The sequence below is a fragment of the Castanea sativa genome, chromosome 6, assembly GCF_040712315.1.
Source record: "Castanea sativa cultivar Marrone di Chiusa Pesio chromosome 6, ASM4071231v1".
NCBI classification, from domain to species: Eukaryota; Viridiplantae; Streptophyta; class Magnoliopsida; order Fagales; family Fagaceae; genus Castanea; species Castanea sativa.
Genome location: NC_134018.1, coordinates 4748717 through 4768550, shown reverse-complemented (window position 1 = coordinate 4768550; position 19834 = coordinate 4748717). Strand labels below are relative to the sequence as shown.

The following is a 19834-nucleotide window of genomic DNA, read 5'->3' as shown; positions in this document are numbered from 1 at the left end:
TAAAACAAGTGTTTTTTTTTTTTAGAGAAATTTTTTTTGACGGAAAATAAGTCATCTAATAAAAACATTAATTTTTTTTTTCACATGATTTTTTGAGTTTATATCATATCATTTTACTAGTTTTTTTTTTTTTTTTTTTGTACTAAAATCTCTTTCAGCTAAATCAGAAAAGGAATCAATGAACTACAATGACCGGAAACAAATAAAATTTTGAAGAATCACACTTGGATGTCACTATGAAGTCCATCTATGGACTTGTATTAGTAATAGGAATTCTGCATATAATATTAGAAGATCTTTGTCTTCTTAATTATATGGGGTCCAAGATGGGGCTTTCACGGTTGAAATTTCTTCTTGATGGCAGATAGATTACAAATTGCATTATTCTTTTTCTTTTATTTTTTTTTATAATCAATTGCATCGTAGGAAGAAGATGCATGACAACCCAACCGATAGTAATGTTCAGGAGACTTTTCAATTTGTATAGGAAAAGGAGGATCCAATTTAATTTTTTGTTTAAACTGACTGAAATGTCAACTTAATTCAATTTTTAGGTATTCTATGTTTTAATTGAAAAGATTAATTGTATAGTTTTTTCTTTCCTCTAGAGCAAAGGTTGCATTTGTTCCAGTATAAATACTTTTCAAAGGAAAAGTATTTATCAGTGGAAAACATTTTTAGCTAAAAACATTTAAGGGAGAACAATTTACTTTCTAGTCTTGGTTTGCATTTTTAAAATCCTATTAAAAACATTTGCACACATTTGACTTGCATGGAAAAGGCTCTCAAAATTTTCAATTGGCAATCCCTACCTACCTAAATGCCACCATCAACCACAACATCCACCACCATTAGCAATCAAGATTTCCTAATTCACAACCAGAATAGAGGGAAAAGATAAAGAAAATTCAATGAAATAAACCAATGAACTAAATTCAAGTATCAAACTTACTGGAGAAAGAAGAAAATCATAGTTGGTAGCCATGGTTGTGCCTCCCACTTCAATGACCCATCCCAAATCACTGGTCGGTGGCTTTAAGCTAGGGAAAGTGTTTGAATATATATCTCTTTTCCCTTATTAATTTCTTTTGAGTAGTAGAAATGAAGCTCAATCTATCTGTTGAGACTCAGGACTCGGAAAAGAAGCCGGAACACACGGCTTGGGCTAGATCGGTTTTCAAAACTATAACTGAAACGGCATAAGAGAACAAGTCAAACCAAACCAATGGCGGGCATCAAAGAACAAGCCAAACCAATGGTGGCAATAGCAAGGTGGCTGCATAGTGAATGGCCACTATGTTAAGGGAGATGAGAATGGGAGTAAGGAATAGATCATGATACTTGAGCAGCCGTTCATGAGAAAGGGAGAGAGGAACTCATGGGTGAGGAGATGAAGGAATGGACCTCAAATATTTTGTTTAAATTTAAAATTTCAATTTGCACAAACCTAATAGCGTTAGCAAACGTTAGGAGAGCAACAATTATTATGCTCAATTAGGTGGCATTCTCTTATTGCTGGCAGTCTCTACGAAGATTGATAGTACACAACACAATCCAAATAGAAATGACAAAAGAAAAGTGAAAAAAAAATGTTTAATTGACATAATATAGGATAATAAATTCCATCAACTTATCTCAGCATCACATTAACATGAATACAAAAGCCACAAGAAGTTTAGACTAAATTACAACTTGTATACCTACCTGCAGGGCTCTTCAAGAATTACTGCATTTTTTATTCAGCCAAAAATAAGGATTCCTGAAATTTGTTTTTGATTTAGATCATCCTAACACGACAACTCCTTTTGATGTTTTACGTGTGTGGAATATTAACTTGCTAATTCCAGTAATAATCTCACAAGTACAGAAAGGCTTGAAAAAAAAAAAAACTACTAAAGCAATTATAGATTCACTGAAAGATAGCAAATACTTCACCCAAAGAAACTAAAAATTTTACAATCCAACCAATGTATGTGTTTATTGTTAGGATAACTGATATGGATTTAGATATGGCTGAAGATAATTCCAAGCTACTTTCTAAAGATCACGTTTGCTGCTCATTGAAGATAATGCCAAGCCACTTTCTAAAGATCATGTTGCTGCTCAAAATTCAAATGTTCCTATAGTTATCACATAACCTGTTTAGTTGTAATTTATCCTTCGCCTTTGTTGTATTTTACCCTTGGCTCCTCGGCCTCTATCTAGGAATTTCTGTTGTAACCAAAGTACTGCATGTGTTGTATACCTATATATATTTCCTAATGCATCTTAAGGATTGGTAATTAAGCCAATACCATTTACTCAGCTTTTTGTTTCATTTATTGATCTGTCTCAGAAAGTTGGACACAAGGGTGCAGGTAATGAGATCTATTTGTATTGTGGTATCAAGTGACCAAGAGCTAGCTCATTGTGCCTAAGAAACAACTTACATTACAAGTATACATATCAAAACAATAACTGCAACACCCAAAATTGCAAATCCAAATCACATTGCAACCTAAACCTCAAAAATATGCAATTTAAATCATTAATGATGATTTTCTTGTAATGTATATATGAAATTTCTACAAATTAAAAAAAAAAAAATTGCACTCAACAATGGGTCTAGAGCTATAGTTTAGATAAGGGAAATACGCATAGAGAAGAGTCTGGAGAGTTCTTGAGTCGGACTAGAGAGTGAGATGTTGTTGAGACCCAGGACTCAGAAAAGAAACACACTGCTTTGGCTAGATCGGTTTTCGTTTTAAACTATAACTGAAATGGCATCAGAGAACAAGTCAAACCAAACCAATGGCGGGCATCAAAGAACAAGCCAAACCAATGCTGGCAATAGCAAGGTGGCCACATAGTGAATGGCCACGATGTTAAGGTAGATGAGAGAGGGAGCGAGGAACAGATCATGATACTTGAGCGGCCATTCATGAGAGAGGGAGAGGGGAACTCGTGGGTGAGGAGATGAAGGAATGGACCTCAAATATTTTGTTTAAATTTAAAATTTCAATTTGCACAAACCTAACGGCGTTAGCAGACGTTAGGAGAGCAACAATTAATATATTATGCTGATCTAGCAGACAAGACGATGTAAGCCATTTTAGAATTGGTGGCATTTACCATTGTACGTCCTTGGTACGATGGTCACTTCGCAGGTATAAGAGTTTGTGGAATGTGGGGAGAAAAGGTCGGAGTTCAAGTTTTTAGGAGAGAGCTTCCTACACATATACACTTAAATTAAGTTAGAGTAGAAATTCTATCTTGTATTTAAAAAAAAAAAAAGAATTGGTGGCATTCTCTCATGATGTAAGCCATTTTCTTTCTATGACTTTACCACTCATAAAGGTACTTTAAAACGGAGGACCATGTCATCAAAACTTGTAACAACAATCGCAACAATCGATTAAGACAACAAAATTTGTCTTACCGGCTTAGGATCATGAAGCTTCTTTTTAAGAGACGAAAAGTTTCACAAGTCAATTAACTTTCAAAAACCTATAACTAAAAGATGGATTGAATTCACCAAGAACCTTCTTTAAGAGACAAAGAGTTCTTGTCACTGACATTAAATAATTCAAAGTAAACTTGAGCTAGCAGCACAAGACTAAGAACTCCACCCACGCCAAAGCTTTCAAAATGCTCTAGGAATTTTGGGGAGTACACTAAAATAAATTCAGTTCTTCATTTCTGTATTTTTATTTTTCATCATATAAAAGGATAATAGTTATAGATTTCAAACAACAAATCAAGTGCTTGAATACTTTAACAAATGAAATTCAACTTATATTCCGATGAACCTAACACTTTTTTCTTGAGAAAAAACGATACAAGTATCAATTTACACTTAATATTTGCTGTATCATTACATAAATGTGTGTACATATATTGGGTAAAATGTACCAACATCTTTAAAATTTGGTTTAGTTGTATTAATACTCCTTAAACTAAATTTATAGTCAATTATATGGCTCTGCAAAGAAATTTACATTTGAGCAAAGTAGAGTATGTTAAATTATAATTTTTTTTTTTGTTCCTTCTCAAAAAAAAAATTATAATTATTTGACTTTGGCCCTATATATCGTAATTTGGTCCACAAAAGGGTTACTAGACCAGATAGGGTCATCTTCGTTTCCATTTAGAGTAAAAATAATTGATATACAAAAATGCTAGTTTAGATTTTTAACAAAAACTATGATGATTTTCAATTTTGTCTATGACGTCCGCCCCATGATAATTGCTTATTATTATTGAGTTAAGACCCTAATTGGTTTTATTGTAGACGGTGTTGAAACCCTGATTTTTTATTCGATGCTAAAACCCATAGAAAAAAATGTTAGAAAATTTATTAATACTATACCCATTAAATTTTCCAAAATGACCCAAATTTTGGGATTAAAAAAAAAGATTCACAAAAATAGGTCTAATTAATGGAATAGTTATGGCATCTTTGGATTAAGAGAGGGGGGGGGGGGGGGAGGAGCTCAAGTGGGAGTAGAGAGGTGTAAAGTAAAGTTGACCGAAAATTAGCCTAAAATTAGATGATGTCCTGCGCGATACGTGGACTATTTTACAATTTCATTTGAAATCATTTATATATATATATATATATATATATATATATTAAGACCTACATATAATACTTATTTTATTGTATAATATTTATGTTTGCCTACAATATTGTTGAATACTTTGAAATTTTATTTTTTCTTAATTCATATTTTATTACAAAAAATTGTATAACACCATAAGAATATTTTATATTATAATATATATTGTTAAAAGTAGATTTTATTTTTTTAACTGATTAAATGATTTTGAAATGTATAAATAAAAATTTAAAGCATAAAATACTTTTATATCCTAAAATTACATAAATTTAAGCAACCTCCCAAACACTTCCTCAACAACTCTATTCTCACAACCAAATGTAGAGACCTCAATTGCAAGTACCAATTCATTATCTCAATGAAATTAAGGAAATTATTTGTAAGTATCAATATAAAGAGAATGTGAATAAACAAAGAGAAATTGGCTAAAAACACATCTATTTATCAAAATTTAATTGTCTTTAGTTGACCTTCAAAATCCTTTTCTTTAAACGCATTTATCACTATGACTCATACCACACAAAATAGCAGTAAAAAAAACATACAAATAAATCTACAAATTATGAAATCTAAGTTCTAACACCAAATAAAAATAAATACATAAAAAAATAACTTCACAAATAATCAATTACAATATTTCATTTTATTTTTATTTAGATTTAAAACAAAATACATTTATGACTTTCTCAAACCAAAATCCGAAAGACTCAAAGTAAATTATAACCTTCACAAAATCCATGATGTTTGACTACAACATTAAAATTATAAGCTACCGTCATTGGATAAAAAATCCAAACCCCCTTCCTTAGTCATAGCCTACTCATACGGGTTAAGATCAAATGATACTAAAATGTTGAAGCTATGTAAATGTCGTTGAAAGATTGAAGGTAAATGAAATTGTTTTTAGTCCGAGTGCATTTGTAATAGGATGACACTAAGAGTTGTGGGCGCGCGCGCACACACACATATATAAAGGAGTAAAAGTGAAAATGGTTAATGGAAATGCAAAGAGTTTCTTATGTGTGAGAGAGATGACAAGTCTTGAAACATTTATTCAAATAAACAAATAGTAATCTTAAGATATTGAATAAAAAATGTAATAAAAAGCTGTCTTGACACATTGAACAAAAAGAAGTAAAGAACTATTTTTAAATTTTTTCTTATCTCTAACGTGGGTTAAGAGTATTTCCATTCTTTTCATAGAGTGCGCTACATGCCACGTACTCTCCTGCATGAAGTCTCTATTTTTATATTAAACTAAGCTTATAGCTCGTGCTTATGCACGGTAAAATTGAACTATAATAGAAAAGAAAAAAAAATTGAATAATTGTGTCAATATTTTTGAGGTTATTAAATTGTTAATATTATTTTATTCATTTTATTCATGAAAAGTATTGAATAATAATAATAATAATAATAATAATAATTGATTATGCAAAGAAGATCAGTAGGCTGGATGCTTCGGACTTGAAATGACCACTTGCTCTCCCTATGGCCTGAAGAAAGAAAGAAAAGCGAATCAAAGGTGACCGGGGCTGCCGGCCAAAAACCCTCCAATGGCAAAGTTAGTTTTTCTCTCTATATTTTTGGAGTTCCAACTTTTTGGGAGTCAAATCAACGTACCTTTGCTTTGTCTGAATCAGTGTTTATATAATGTTCTCATAGACGGTTATCGAATACTGGAACCTCCCCTGGATTCAAGGAGGCACAAGGATTAAACGTAACTGCCATAACCGTTTAGGAGTTATGCTTCTATTTCACAACGGATACCTGACAGTTATGCGTGGGATAAGGAATTATCACATTATATTCGGAGATTTTCCTAAGTATGATACCCTCGTCCTGGAATTCCTTCGTCGAGTGTACTTTGGCAGATGCGCAGGGACTGTCTTGTCTAACAGACAAATTCCTTCAAGACGAGGTTGTCAGCACTTTGGACGAGCGCCCCATTCTCTGGTAGTGCTTATCTCGTCCAGAGCGCTTCTTCCTTGGACGAGGTAGTTGCAGGTAGGTTTCCGAGGGTGTTTACAATCCTAGCCGGGTTACGGACGACCTTTACGGACGACTTGGAGATAGGCAAAATCAGTACCCTATCAATAATAATAATAATAATGTTGTTGTTAATATTTGTATAACAAATATAATACTTAATTTATATTGCATTTTGGGCATCCTAGTTGCTAGGCTAGTCATGAAGATTGCATGGTGTAGAGTGGTTATCCAAAGGTCATTTTTTTCAATCTTCTACTACTACACAGATCTGCGTATACAATAATAAAAGATACCCAAATTCGCTACCATACTAATCATTGATTCCAAAATAAAAGAAACACACAACAAATCAAAGCCAATGGATCTTACTCCATAGAATTCTTCACTCCAAGGAACGATGTACTTCCTTTGCTTATTTTACTCATTTTCAGGTTTGTCTCTTGAGTCTCAAATACAAATGTTTTTTTTTTTTTGGTGCTAAAACTATCAAATAAAAATGTTAATGCAATAGAGAATGTGAATAAACACATCCTTTAACAATGAAAATTGCTCTAGAGATGCAACATTAACTCTGATGAATTGCAAATTGAGAAAAATTCTTAGCTGCAACATTAATAGATTAGTAGCGCAGTAGATATCCCAAGAATGAAAGGAACATATATATAAGAACTTTTATCTCAGAAAAAATATGTCCACAACATCATTTAGGAGAAGAGAAAATTGCCTTAAGAAGTTCATATACAATGCCTTCCAATTATATTAACCAAAAAAAAAAAACCAATCTTAAAAGCAAAAGCACAAACATGAAGTACCTAGATACATCTTTTGATCTAGGAAAAAAGGGAGTAGTTGTTTAACTCCTAATGGACAAGACTCTGACCCAACACAGGAAACATTTTCACACCTCTCTTCTTGTTGCTCTTGAGTTTGAAGTTCACACTTATTTCCTATTTGCAACCAGTGTAGTCGGTTTCGTACTGTACCGGCCGGTACGACCGATATATTCCGTACCGGTGGCTGGAACGGTACAGAAAAGGTCTCATTCCGTACCGGTTTAAATACTGAAAATACCGGGAGTGTTCCGGTTGTATCGGCCGAAATACCGGATTTCGGGCGAAAAATGAATAACGGCCCGAAACAGAAACGGAGATTTCTTTGTATTTTTTTCACTCACCTAAGATAATTTCTCAAGAAATTTCATGATCTGATGCATCTTTCACGTATCTCGGTCTCTTTTCTGCTTAGCCTTCCATTTTTCTTCATGGTCTCTGGAACGCCTGTGTTCATTTGATGTTCTTCTTCGTTTTATGTCTCACTGTTTCTCAAATATTTTGAGAGTTCTGCTTTTGGTGCCCACTGCCCAAGTGATGACTGACGACTGACCAAAGGTAAGGTGATTGACTTGTTTTTGAAATTTGAAATAAGATAAAGACTTAGTGGAGGTAATCATGTGGTGGAGATAAAATCAAGATAAAAAATAAAGAAGATAAATTGCAAAAGTAAAAGAAGAAGAGTGGAGGTGAAAAAAAAGGGGAGTTATTAATAATTTGTTGGCAAACGTGGTACTTGAAAATTGAGATACGTGTAGCAAAACAAAAATAAAAATGTTATATTTACAATATTTTTATAATATTTTCACAACAAATTTTAAGTTTTAAGTTGTTATTATTTTGTCAAAAATATTTAGTTTATAATATATATATATATATATATATATATATATTAAATATATAAAATAGCGGTAAACCCGAAACGGTACACCGGTATTGACCGGTACCAAAATATATTGTTTCACTGGCCAAACCGGTACAGTCTTCAGTACGAGATTGACTTCTTTGTTTGCAACCACTGCTTTTTCCTGAAAATACAGCCACTTCAAAGTCCAAACTATCAAACTATCCCATCCAAGAGTATGTACAAAATTAAGATATTGATGTTAATAGCCATCAAAAGCCAGTAATACCACTAATAATTCCAACTTCATTATTAAAATACTTTTCACTTCAACATTAAATTGAGCCAAGGTTTAAATATCCTATGCACATGCTATGCAACGGAAATACCCAATACCACTTAATTGCAAAAATTAGATTGATGTGTACATACAAACTGATAGATGTCATTAATTAAAAAAATAAAAAGAAGAAGAAGAAGAAGAAGATTGCAGAGAAAAAGGTGAACCTTGGAAGAGAACTCAAACCCTGTAAAGGGTATTGCACTGGTGAAGAATAATATTTAAAATAGGTTGAATCGAAAATTGTTTTTGAGAGAAAAAATTCGTTATGTATAAATATATATGATGATTATAGACGATAGATAAAGGGAATCGACCTAAACGTTCTCTTCTTGCAAGATCATATAGTCATAAATACTATATTGAGATTGAAAATATTGTATTGAGATTGGTAAATATTATTATTGAGGCCATAACACTTATCCGCAAGTCTAAGACAAATCAAGTGATTAATTCAAAATGGACGTTGAAATTTTTGAAAACAAAAAATAATTTAGAACACGCGGTACAAAATTAGACCTAAATTCAAATCCAATTTTAGTATCTTCTTTAGATATAGATATTGATTGATTGATTAGTCTAATTTCTGATCAACTTTATTTTACTAAAACAAGCATCAACTGAGAGTGCACAGCATGCTATTGACCCTTATGAATAGTGATTTCAACTATTTGCATTCTCGTTAGACAGGTGAGTCAGAGTGGTTAACATGAGTGACTGATTCCTACTTCCTAGTTCAAGACAGAGCAAAAGATGCAATTAGTGCTCTAATTACAATTAGACCGAAGACAAAGCTAGTCAACGTCCCAACGTTAATATGTCTGCATCGCTACATAATTATTTAATTTCATTGCAACCACTTATTAGGGGTTGGAACTTGGAACAAATTCAGTTTCTTACAAAAAGTTAACACTTATACACCCGCATGAATTTTAATTCTTTAATAAAAGTTAACCCTAGATCATTAACAAAATGTTCATTTGTAACACGTTTTTTGGAAAATTAGGCTCAAAAAGCAAAATAGCAACCTCATTTGTTGGCAAAGTATATTTTTTCCAAATCAAATTAGACAAATCGAATTCAATCCATATGTTGGCAAAGTATAAATAACCTTTTTTTAGAGATATTTATTTTGCACTTGTAAAAGATTTCGACTAGTTTGTAAAGATTCATAACCGACCCTATAGTTTTGGGACTATTTCGTTGTTAATGATGTTATTGTTTTGGCTTCGAAAATTCAAATATTCACATTCAGCATGTCAGGCTCGTAGAAAACTACTAGGAATTAGTAGGAAAATTCATCAAACCAAGCCCCATACATTTTTTGATAGCTACAAAGTATTCCAATATGGAACCCATATCCAATAACTTTGCCCCAAAGCTGTTTTGGTTGGTCCAAAGAGACATGTAGTGTAACATCTCAAGTCGTCTTGGACAGTGACTATTAGCCTTTAACATGTGGAGAAAGAGTGGCTTAACCAGAAAGAAAGAGAACCTAAACCAATAAAGCAGCATGGAGTGAGTGAAAAGATATTTTATTCCTCCGGCACATGCATCCTCCCTCTCATATTGTGTAGACGGTATCTCCTATTACCGATAAATGCAACAAGCCTCTCCTAACATGAAGTCCACCATGCATATGATAATTAGTGGTATTGAAGACCCAATTGGGCATCAAAAAAGAGTTTCAATCATGACCTACAAAGTTAGAGCTCAATATTCATATGAACTATAAAGTTGGTGCTCATTATGATCATATCTTGGCTCCAATCCAGTAAATAATTACATTAAATCAATATATAGTTGGCACTTGTCTTTCATATGACCTATAGAAGTGGTGCTCACTATGATCATCTCTTGGTTCCAGTCAAAACAAAAATAATATGCATATCAAATAGGTAAAATTCATCAAACAATGTTGATTTCTGTAAAAAAAATGTTCGGGGTATTCTTGTTGCTGGCAGGCATCGTAAATAGAAACCACGTTTTTCAAGCAACTAAATTACAACCCTCTTCTTCTGCAGGATAAGCTTATGAACATGTAGAAACTTCAATTGCTGTAAGCCAAAATTCTGTTTCCCCACAAGGAACAGAAATATAAATGCAAAAAATGTGAGGTCAACTACCGTGAAACAAAAATACATACTCTATAGTCAGAATTTATATGATGCAGTTCAAAATCATTGGCTGAAATGGCTTTGGTTTGCAAGAAAATTTGCTTGATACCTTCAATAACAGTGCCTTATACTTTTCTTCTAACCCCAAACTGGAATCCAGTCCTACAGTTTCTCCTTCACCTGCTTTTACATTATCCTGGCCTCAACGTTTCCAGAAACGACCCTGCTGTTTCTGTTCTTGCATTCGCCTACATGACCATTAACATGTCATTTGCATCAAAAGTGAGAATCAAATAACTTTTATCATCAGATCAAGCTAAAAAATTCTCTCTGTGAACACATCCTCACCCCCACAAAAAAAAAAAAAAAAAAAAAAAAAAGAAGAAGATATCTTTTCACCTCTGATAGTCTTTAGAACGCCTAATGAATTCTGATGGGATCTCGCACCCTTGATATGATGCCAGTACTTGTCTGATATCAGATGGACTGGTACGGGCCACAACTGCACACAAACCAACCAGGTGGTGATGCATTTTCACAAGGTCAGTGGTTTATTCAACAAACATGATAATGAAAATCACTATAAGAGTGTCTCGTTATATATTATAATTACAGAAATTGAAGAATGCTTACATTCAAGAAATGGTATAAAGTCCAAAAGAGCTGTATCATCTGCATCATTCTTCTTCCATGGCTTAATAGGAACACAGTTCTCATGTTGAAGGCAACCTTCCAGTGCATGGCCACTCAAATACAGAATCTTCGCAGGATTTCTGTTAAGTTTTGAAAGATCCTACCAAAAGCAATTACATCTTATTATCTGCATTTCTTTATCAGGTCTAGCATCAGAATGAATATTGATTCACTGCTTAATGTGATTCTCTGTAAGTATAATATACACAATGGATTAGTTATTAATTAATTCCATATGAATGTCATATTTGATTTTTGCAGTCATTTTGCTTTTTTAGAACAAACTAAGGTTGCGTTTGTGACAAGTTTATATTGGGCAGCTTCTTTTACTATTTAACTTATTTTTGCTACTATTCATGGATCCCCTTGCACTTTTTGGCATTATTCATAGGTCTCATTGAACTATTTCAATTAACTTTTAGCTTTATCTACAACACCTTTAGCAAAAAGTTTTCAGTTTTAGCTAAATAAGCTATTCCTAAACAAACTCTAAGTTAAAACTTAACCCCAGTTCATCTTCTTTCACAGATGAAATCTTGACCTCCAACCTATATACAGCTATCACTCAAAAAATCATCACAAGTCTAAGCTTCAAAAGGTCCGCACATGTATATAACTGTCTTACCAAGGCCAACTACAAGCAGCTGGCATAAATCTACCCCTGCAGCTGTAAGACCCATATAACCAAAAGCATTTTCTAGGACTTGTAAATCACCTGTGTTTGCAACTATACTTTTATGTCTAGTATTGATAGATTACAACAAATGGAATTTGAAGTGCTAATTAATGATCTATTGACATCTAAGGACCTCCCTAGTAACACAATATAAGAATTAGAGAGTTCAAGCCACCCAACTATATGTTAAATCTAGTGTGTGTTTGGCTCCAAATTAAAAAACCAGCTTATTTTATTATTCAGCTTATTTTTGCTACTACTCATAGGCCCCACTGCACTTTTTAATACTATTCATGGATCCCATTATACTATTTCAGCTAACTTTTAACTTTATCTACAGTGCTTTCAGCAAAAAGTTTTCAATAAGTTTTCAATTTTAGAAAAATAAGCAGATCCTAAACAGACCCCTAATGTAATGATTACCTTGTGCACTTGAAAGAGGGAGAGAAGGTTGAAGGGTGAAGGCAATTGAAGTTACAAGAACAAACCTACTCACCTCTCCTAATATTCAACTCTGCCGTCCACATGGCAGCAATAGGCAACTCTAGAAATACAGAGAGAGATCCAAATTTAATGTTCAAAGAAATGACGTGGTCACGTGGTTAAGCAAAATGATTGAGATAAATCAAGGGCAGAAATTTGATTACATGGCAATCCAATTTTGCTCATAATTAAGTTATTAAGGTTGCAGCCAATTGAAACGGCAGAGGCCCCTTTCAACAGGTTATATCATATGCATGGCAAAATCCAGGCCCAGCACCAAGCATTATCAAGTCAAACTTTCAACGCCAGAAACTGTAATGATGACAATTTACAACTAACAAGCTATGAATTACTCATTTTTCATCAGTTACAATTTGTTTAAGTGATATATGATATCTCATGGCTAACCATGATTACATGTTGAGATCAAGTTTTCACTTCCAATGCAACAAATGAAAAGGAAAAAAGAGCCAATAGGCTTGTAGCTCAATTGCCACCTGTCTATGTGTCACAGGTTCAACCCAACTCCCTCCTCTCACCAAAAAACCCCCCAAAAAAAGGAAAAAGAAAAAAACTGAGTAGTATAAAAATAAGAGGAAATAGGAAAAAAGCTGAAAATTCCAAACAAATAATTTCAAATAAGAGGAAATAGGCAAAAAGCTGAAAATGCCATACTCTGTAATGCTTCCCATTCTGGTACTTAGTAGCAGCCTTAGATAGCCTATATCGTATGCAATGCTTGGGATCCAGCCTTTCAACAACAGGGTCTACAAACTGCACATACCCATAGAAAGCAAGATAAATAATTATACTTTGAGAAGAAATAATGGTAATAATTAATAACAAAAGAGCAAAGTAACGACCAACAATGGGGAATGAATAATCAGATTACCATACTCTGCTCATCAGAATACACAACAATTTCATAGAACTGAGCCAGATGTTCCAAGAAAGCATCAACGCCGGGTCTTTTGAAAGTTTGCCAGCCTTTCTCTCGCTTTACATACCACAAAGATAAAAATCTTATAAGCATTAAGCAACTTAACAAACAAATCGTTTATACATAATTGAGAATGAGAAGGATTTTAAGAGCTGAGGCACTTCATATAATACAAAGACATATGGCTAAAATGAAAAAAAAAAAAAAAAAAACACATGAATCATGACATTGCATTCAGAGTAAACTAAAACTATCAAATAATTTTAAGATAGTGCCAACCCATCTTAATGATTTCTTGAAGAGCTTCCATTTTTTTTTAATAAAAAAATTACAAAAATTTTAAATAAATAAATAAAGAAGGTTACTGGCCTCACCGTCCAATCATAATGAATTAGGGTCTCTTGTAGGTCTAGAACAAGAGTAAAAACATGTTGCTCTGCGGGATGCAAATCAGGAAGAAGCTTTTCTGCGTATGGTTCCGAAAAACCCTGTAATGGAGTAAGAAGAATTTGTGGTTAACAATAAGAAAGGAGACAAAAAGAATGAGAATAAGTTGTGCAAGACCAAAGTCACATATGAAAATTAGGCACAAACCTGAACTTGCTCTTCAACTAGCCTCCTCAGGTCCAGGTAAAGTTCAGTTGCTTTAGCAGGCACTGAGATGTTAGAGATAAAAGGAATCAATCAGATTCAAACATAAGCTATAATCAGACAGATCAGACAGATTTGGCATTCAAAATCAATCAAAATAGTCTTCATTCATGTCCTGCAGTCTCAAAACCAACTAGTGAAAAGTGCCAACTAAACTCTATTGAGTTTCTCAATGTAGGAATGGGCATACAGCACGTGATATTTACTTCAATTCGTTCCATATGGATTCTTAACTTGCTATTAAAGTAGACAAAGAACAAGCTAATCAGGATTAGGCCTCTAAGTATTATTGACATAATATATCTAGCTCATAGGATTTTCCTCTCTCTCTCTCCCCCCTTTTTTTGGGGTGGGAGCTACACTCACAATGAAATGGTGCCTACAACATGCTGAATATACTCTTTCTGTAACATCATTGTTGTCAAGATGATGTTTACTGATTTTCTTCATAGCTTTAAAACAAAAACAAAAAATATGAAATAAGTTTCCAATCCCACAAAAATGTTAAATATCCACAAAAAATCTTGCCTTTTCACAGAAAATCGACTCCTCTAATGTGAGAAAGAAATGTAACTGATTCACATGATAAAGTTTCAACAGGCTGACATTTGCTATGGTTACAATGGTCGCAAAGCATACCCAGACAACCAGCTAAGCTACTACATGCAAATGAAGTATATCTCGCAGTATAGCAAATGACAAAAAACCTACAAGGAAACTAGCATTCCTGCTGTTGCTGCTTCTGCCACTGCTAAGAAAAGTTGACTATTGACAGCTGTGATCATCTACACAGAATCTTTATACCTGGTTGTTCTAAATATATCTTAAGCATATATATGTATAAGTGCATCTATCCTAATATATTACCATTAAATTTTGAATAATAATATAAAACGATTAAATATAATCTATTAAGAGAAAATCAAAGAGCACTAAATTGAATAATGCCCTCAAAAGAGAGAGAGAGAGAGAGAGAGAGCAAATAAATCAAGAAACACATTCATTGCAGCATGATTTGAAAATTAACTCATCCAGTGACAGACAACATAACAGAAAAGAACATAAACCTCAGCTAGGGGAGTACATAAACAAAACACAAGGAGAATAAGTAATAATCTGAAAGTGACACAAACTGAAAAGTAGTTCAGGGACCCTACCTGTCATTGCAGCAGAGTAAAGAAAATTTTGAAATTTCTGCACAATAAAAAGATGATGACAAAATTTCAGTCTCTGATATCTCATGTAAAATTGTAAACACTAGAACCCAACAACCTCATGAGCACAGGCATTCAAATGAACACACCCACAGGCAAGTGGTGAAGCTACCCAATTTTCTTTTCTTTTTTTGTTTGATAGGTAAATGGTGAAGCTACCCAATTTCAAGGAACAAAGCACTCATGAGATACTTACTTCAACAGCAGGCGCATCCTCTGCGATGGACAAATTTGCTGATGCCCGTAATGCCTTTGTCTTCTCATCTATTTCATCCGTAGTGTATGCTGCGGAATAAACCCAAAAATTTCACATTTCTCATTATCTCGTTCATCAACAAATGAATGGACCCCACAACATATTTAGCATTTACCAGCTTTTTTTATAAGAAATAATCACTTTATTTACAATGGACACAATGAAATCTAAAGAATCACAACAAAAATAAGAAAATTGTGCAAAAAGGCTACATCTATGAATTCCACAACTAAGGTACTATTAGTGAACCCCCATGTGCGAGACCAATCGAAGAACTTCCGCATCCTTGAAGCACTTCCTAGCTCTTTAACCCAAAACCAAAGTAAAAAATCATTACTTCCAAGAGCAACAAAAACAAACCAAACAACCCTTTTGGGATCCAAATCACACCCCCATTATTCAATCATCATTTCATGCTCGCTTTCATTCAAAACCCAATCACCTCTCATTTAAATAATAAAAATTTAAAAAAAAAAAAAAAAAAAACACCCACTACATTATTAGCATTCCCTAACTCTCCCAAACCAAGACCATAACCAAAATCTTCATTTCTAAAACAAAATCACAAACCAAACAACCATTTTGGGACTAAAACAACTCCTCCATTCTTTAATTAATCATTTTTCAACTTAAGCATTTCTCTAAACCAGAATAAAATAAAAGAAAAAAGAAAACCCAGAGCCAAGGCAAAGCAAAAACATTCACTTCCCAAAAAAAGAAGCCCAACCAAGCAATCCTTTTGGGCATTAAAACCACACCCCCAATTATCCAATAACCATTTTTCTCAATTCTTTTCATCCAACACTACAAACAACACCTTAGCACTAAATCTAACTTACCACTAAAAACGAACCGTATAACCCCAAAAAAAAAAAAACGAAAACTTAGAAGACACCAAAACGACACCGTATAACCCCAAAAAAAAAAAAAAACGAACCGTAGGAGGCGTAGCCGGCGGTGGCGGTGGCGCCGGTGAGAGCTCCGATGAGACCATACTTGAAAAACCTCCAACCTTTACTGTTGCTCGAAGACTCTACAGGAGCTTGATCAGCAACAGCAGCAGCAGCAGCAGCACTCTCACCACCATTCCCAGCACTAGAAGAAGCCGTGGAAGTAGCAGAAGCAACGGAAGCAGAAGAAGGCGCCAACGGCTCCTTGGGAGCCCCCGAAACGACGTCGGAGCTGAGAAAGCGAATGTACCGTTTCGACAACGAGGAGGCCAGGCGGGATCTGAGAATCAACGCCGACGACATTGGTTGAAATCTCCTAGGGTTTCGAATTTTGGGGGTTTCGAGGGTTCAGCTAGGGTTTTTGGCTCAGAGAGAGAGAGAGAGAATGGGGGGTGTTTGGGAATTTGGGGGTTTTGGAGGGTTTTGAGGAGGTGTGTTTGGAAGTCTGTTTTAGGTCGTTCTAGTTGAGAGTAGAATTTTCGAATTTAGAATTTCACTGTTTGTTTTAGTTTGGTTCTGGGCTTTTCTTGTTTCCGCCGACTCATTGCTGCTGGGTTTTCGGACAGTTATACGTATCCCTATATAGAATATTCGATTTCTTAACCCCCAAGCTAGGGTTTTTTTTTTTTTTAATTGAATTCCTTATTTGTAGAACTATAAAGAAAAGGGTGTATTGTATTTTAGGTGCTTAGTTCTCAGGATCTCACTAATCTCTCAAATCACTCTTGACAACCTTGTGTCAAGAGTGATTAACAACATCAATCACTAGAGAGAAAATGAATTTGGAACTTCTACATTACATGGAAACAGGTATGACTTTCGAATCTTTTTTTCTTTTCTTTTTTCTTTTTGCTTTTCAATGATGCCCTTTAATTCTTGATTCTATTTTATTGTTAAAATTGAATCTGGGTTAGAGTTAAAAGCATGATTTGTTTGCAATTGTTTTACATGAATCTCTGTAGTTTTTCACTGATAAAAAAGCAAATATTTTGGGACCCTAGGAACTAGGCTTGTTGAAAGAGTTTAGAGCTTGGACTAACTTCAAGGCGGTCCAAAGATTTCATCAAGAAAGGGCCAACATAAAGTTTTTTTTTTTTTTTTAATGGAGGGCCTACATAAAGTCGGTTCTAATTTCAATTTTTTTTTCTTCAACATGAATTTTAACTTTTAGAATTGAGAATGGAAAAGAACCTGAACCGTATTTCAAAAATCACAAGCTATATGAAAGAAATAACTCTAATTTTGAATTTTACAAATTAGAATTCTAAATTGATCAAAAACTATTCAGAATTTATTATTATGCACTTTACTGAGCATTTTTTTTTTTATCAATCGTTCCACAAACAAAGCTACCATAACTTGCATTTAATAATTGAAAAGACATGAGGCATATCATTTCGCAATCAAAATCTATCAACAGTGCCTAAATAAGAAATCCACCTATGGTTTTCTTGTCGTGTACTCTAGGTCTTTCTCCTACAATTATCACTTCTTTATTCATCTAAATTTCCTCATTAGAAATCATCCTAACTTTTTGATTGGCGCATCATAAAGAACCATCCATTCTAGGCTTCAATTTTTGCTCTATCACATCACTTAAATAGCATGCTCGTACCAGCACCTGTATTTTATAATACCTTCAAAATCCATAATGTGAAGCCTCTAGAAGCAACTATATTTGAAAACCATCTCAATAGCTAAAATATCCAAGTATTTTGTTGGCCTCAATATGTGGTTGTGATTTCAAAGATCAAAAGCGACTAGCAACTACTGCAATTAATATGACAATGGCTTGAGCTTGCCTCCATGGTAAGGATATCTCTTGCAAGTTGCAACAAAGATATTTTTTTCAAGGCCTTCACATAATTGATGCATCTATTTTAGTTTCTAAACACCTATATATATTCATGCTAGCAGTAGGTTTCTCTAGCTTGTTATGAACACTTTCCTCTTAAAAGCTCTTTGAGTTATTTTGATTCATTTTTTATCTCTTTTTTGACATTAGGGATGACTTCTTTGAAATGGTTTGTAAGCTATGCATTTACACAAGTATTGGGGCTTGTGGACAATGGTAGCATGCAGTGCAACCACATATCAGCAAGCTCAGATGAAGGGCAGACTCAATCAAAAGACTCGAAGGAAGAAGGAATTGCCCAGATTATAGTTAGCAAGGAAGACTCTGCAAATGGGTTTGAAATGCCTCTTCATTACCCAAGGTACACAAAGGAAGATTATGAAAAGATGGAGGACTGGAAGTTGGACATGGTTCTCAAAGAATATGGACTTACTGTTAAGGGTGCACTTGATGCAAAGAGGTCATTTGCCATTGGAACATTTGTCTGGCCAAATTAGCTTTAGTTATCTATCTTTCATTAATGATATTAGAATTCAATATGCTATGACTAAAAGATGACAGTGATTGTTATTTGTTCTACTATTAGGTTGTATGTGTTATAAATTTATTTTCTGAGGGATTTTGTAGCAGAGTCTGTAGGTGGTTAACTCTGGAATTTGTTGTACTTCGACTCTTTAAGTATGTATTCTAAGCTATGATCAGAATTCAGAAGTTATCTTATACGTATAATTGGTGCGCTATTTTGATGCTAAACGACCATTCAATGCTTTGGATATTACAGTAGTTAGAAATATTAAAATCAGATTTCATATTGTAATTTTTTTGTCAAATTTTTTTTAGAAGAATTTTGTCAATCTAGATGTACATCTTTTTTATTTTTTATTTAGGTATTAGACTGAGTGAGTAGTGGGCTTAAATATATATATATATTGATACTGATTATTCTTTAAACCTGATTCATGCTAAAACCAAACTCTAAGTTTTCTTAAGTAAGAAGTTAGATATAAGAAGATTGCTGAACAACTTTCCAATAAATTATTACAATCCAAAATTGATAATTTTCATAAGGTATTGATTAACGATGTTTGTTCTAATATTCCCAACGCTTTTTGACATAGGAAAAAGCATATTATTAATTTACCATATGTTAAAGATTTTAATGAAAAGAACATTCCTACTAAAGCTTGTCCCATTCAAATGAACGTTGAAACTGTTGAATTTTGTAAAATGGAAATTCACGATTTGCTTGCTAAAAAACTAATTAGGAATAGCAAATCCCCCAGGTCTTGTGCTACCTTCTATGTTCAAAAGAATGTTGAAATTGAAAGAAGGGCTCCTCATCTAGTTATCAATTACAAACCTTTGAACAAAGTTTTAGAATGGATTAGGTATCCT

At 33.7% G+C, this 19834-nt stretch overlaps 2 protein-coding genes across 4 annotated transcripts; one reads left to right on the top strand and one right to left on the bottom strand.

The window, feature by feature from the left end:
* Positions 1-10323: 10323 nt before the first annotated feature.
* Positions 10324-16985, bottom strand: LOC142641354 (mitochondrial import inner membrane translocase subunit TIM50). 2 transcript variants are annotated; one of them, XR_012845389.1, is made up of 11 exons: positions 16572-16985; positions 15575-15663; positions 15322-15358; positions 14108-14169; positions 13888-14001; positions 13466-13570; positions 13249-13347; positions 11355-11514; positions 11121-11223; positions 10831-10969; positions 10324-10676 (listed from the first exon to the last, which is right to left on the bottom strand). XR_012845389.1 is itself a non-coding variant. In XM_075815769.1 (10 exons), the coding sequence occupies exons 1-10, from the start codon at positions 16885-16887 to the stop codon at positions 10924-10926; spliced, it is 1131 nt and encodes a 376-aa protein (XP_075671884.1). In that variant the 5' UTR covers positions 16888-16985; the 3' UTR covers positions 10324-10923. The 2 variants fall into 2 exon arrangements, 1 of the variants encoding a protein (XP_075671884.1); XM_075815769.1 differs by having other exon boundaries at positions 10324-10969.
* A 294-nt stretch (positions 16986-17279) lies between these two features.
* On the top strand, positions 17280-19165 carry LOC142638870 (uncharacterized). 2 transcript variants are annotated; one of them, XM_075812938.1, is made up of 2 exons: positions 17280-17394; positions 18590-19165. In XM_075812938.1, the coding sequence occupies exons 1-2, from the start codon at positions 17361-17363 to the stop codon at positions 18934-18936; spliced, it is 381 nt and encodes a 126-aa protein (XP_075669053.1). In that variant the 5' UTR covers positions 17280-17360; the 3' UTR covers positions 18937-19165. The 2 variants fall into 2 exon arrangements, 1 of the variants encoding a protein (XP_075669053.1); XR_012845077.1 differs by lacking the exon at positions 17280-17394 and adding an exon at positions 17871-18393.
* Positions 19166-19834: the final 669 nt, after the last annotated feature.

What these genes read in the sequence shown, in the direction of transcription:
- LOC142641354 (XM_075815769.1), bottom strand. Translation starts at nt 16,887, where the DNA reads ATGTCGTCGGCGTTGATTCTCAGATCCCGCCTGGCCTCCTCGTTGTCG. An exon ending in AGGATGCGCCTGCTGTTGAA is followed by an intron (nt 15,359 to 15,574) that starts GTAAGTATCTCA and finishes TTTATTGTGCAG; the next exon opens with AAATTTCAAAATTTTCTTTA. An exon ending in TTACTCTGCTGCAATGACAG is followed by an intron (nt 14,170 to 15,321) that starts GTAGGGTCCCTG and finishes CTAACATCTCAG; the next exon opens with TGCCTGCTAAAGCAACTGAA.
- LOC142638870 (XM_075812938.1), top strand. Translation starts at nt 17,361, where the DNA reads ATGAATTTGGAACTTCTACATTACATGGAAACAG. An exon ending in TCTACATTACATGGAAACAG is followed by an intron (nt 17,395 to 18,589) that starts GTATGACTTTCG and finishes TTTTGACATTAG; the next exon opens with GGATGACTTCTTTGAAATGG.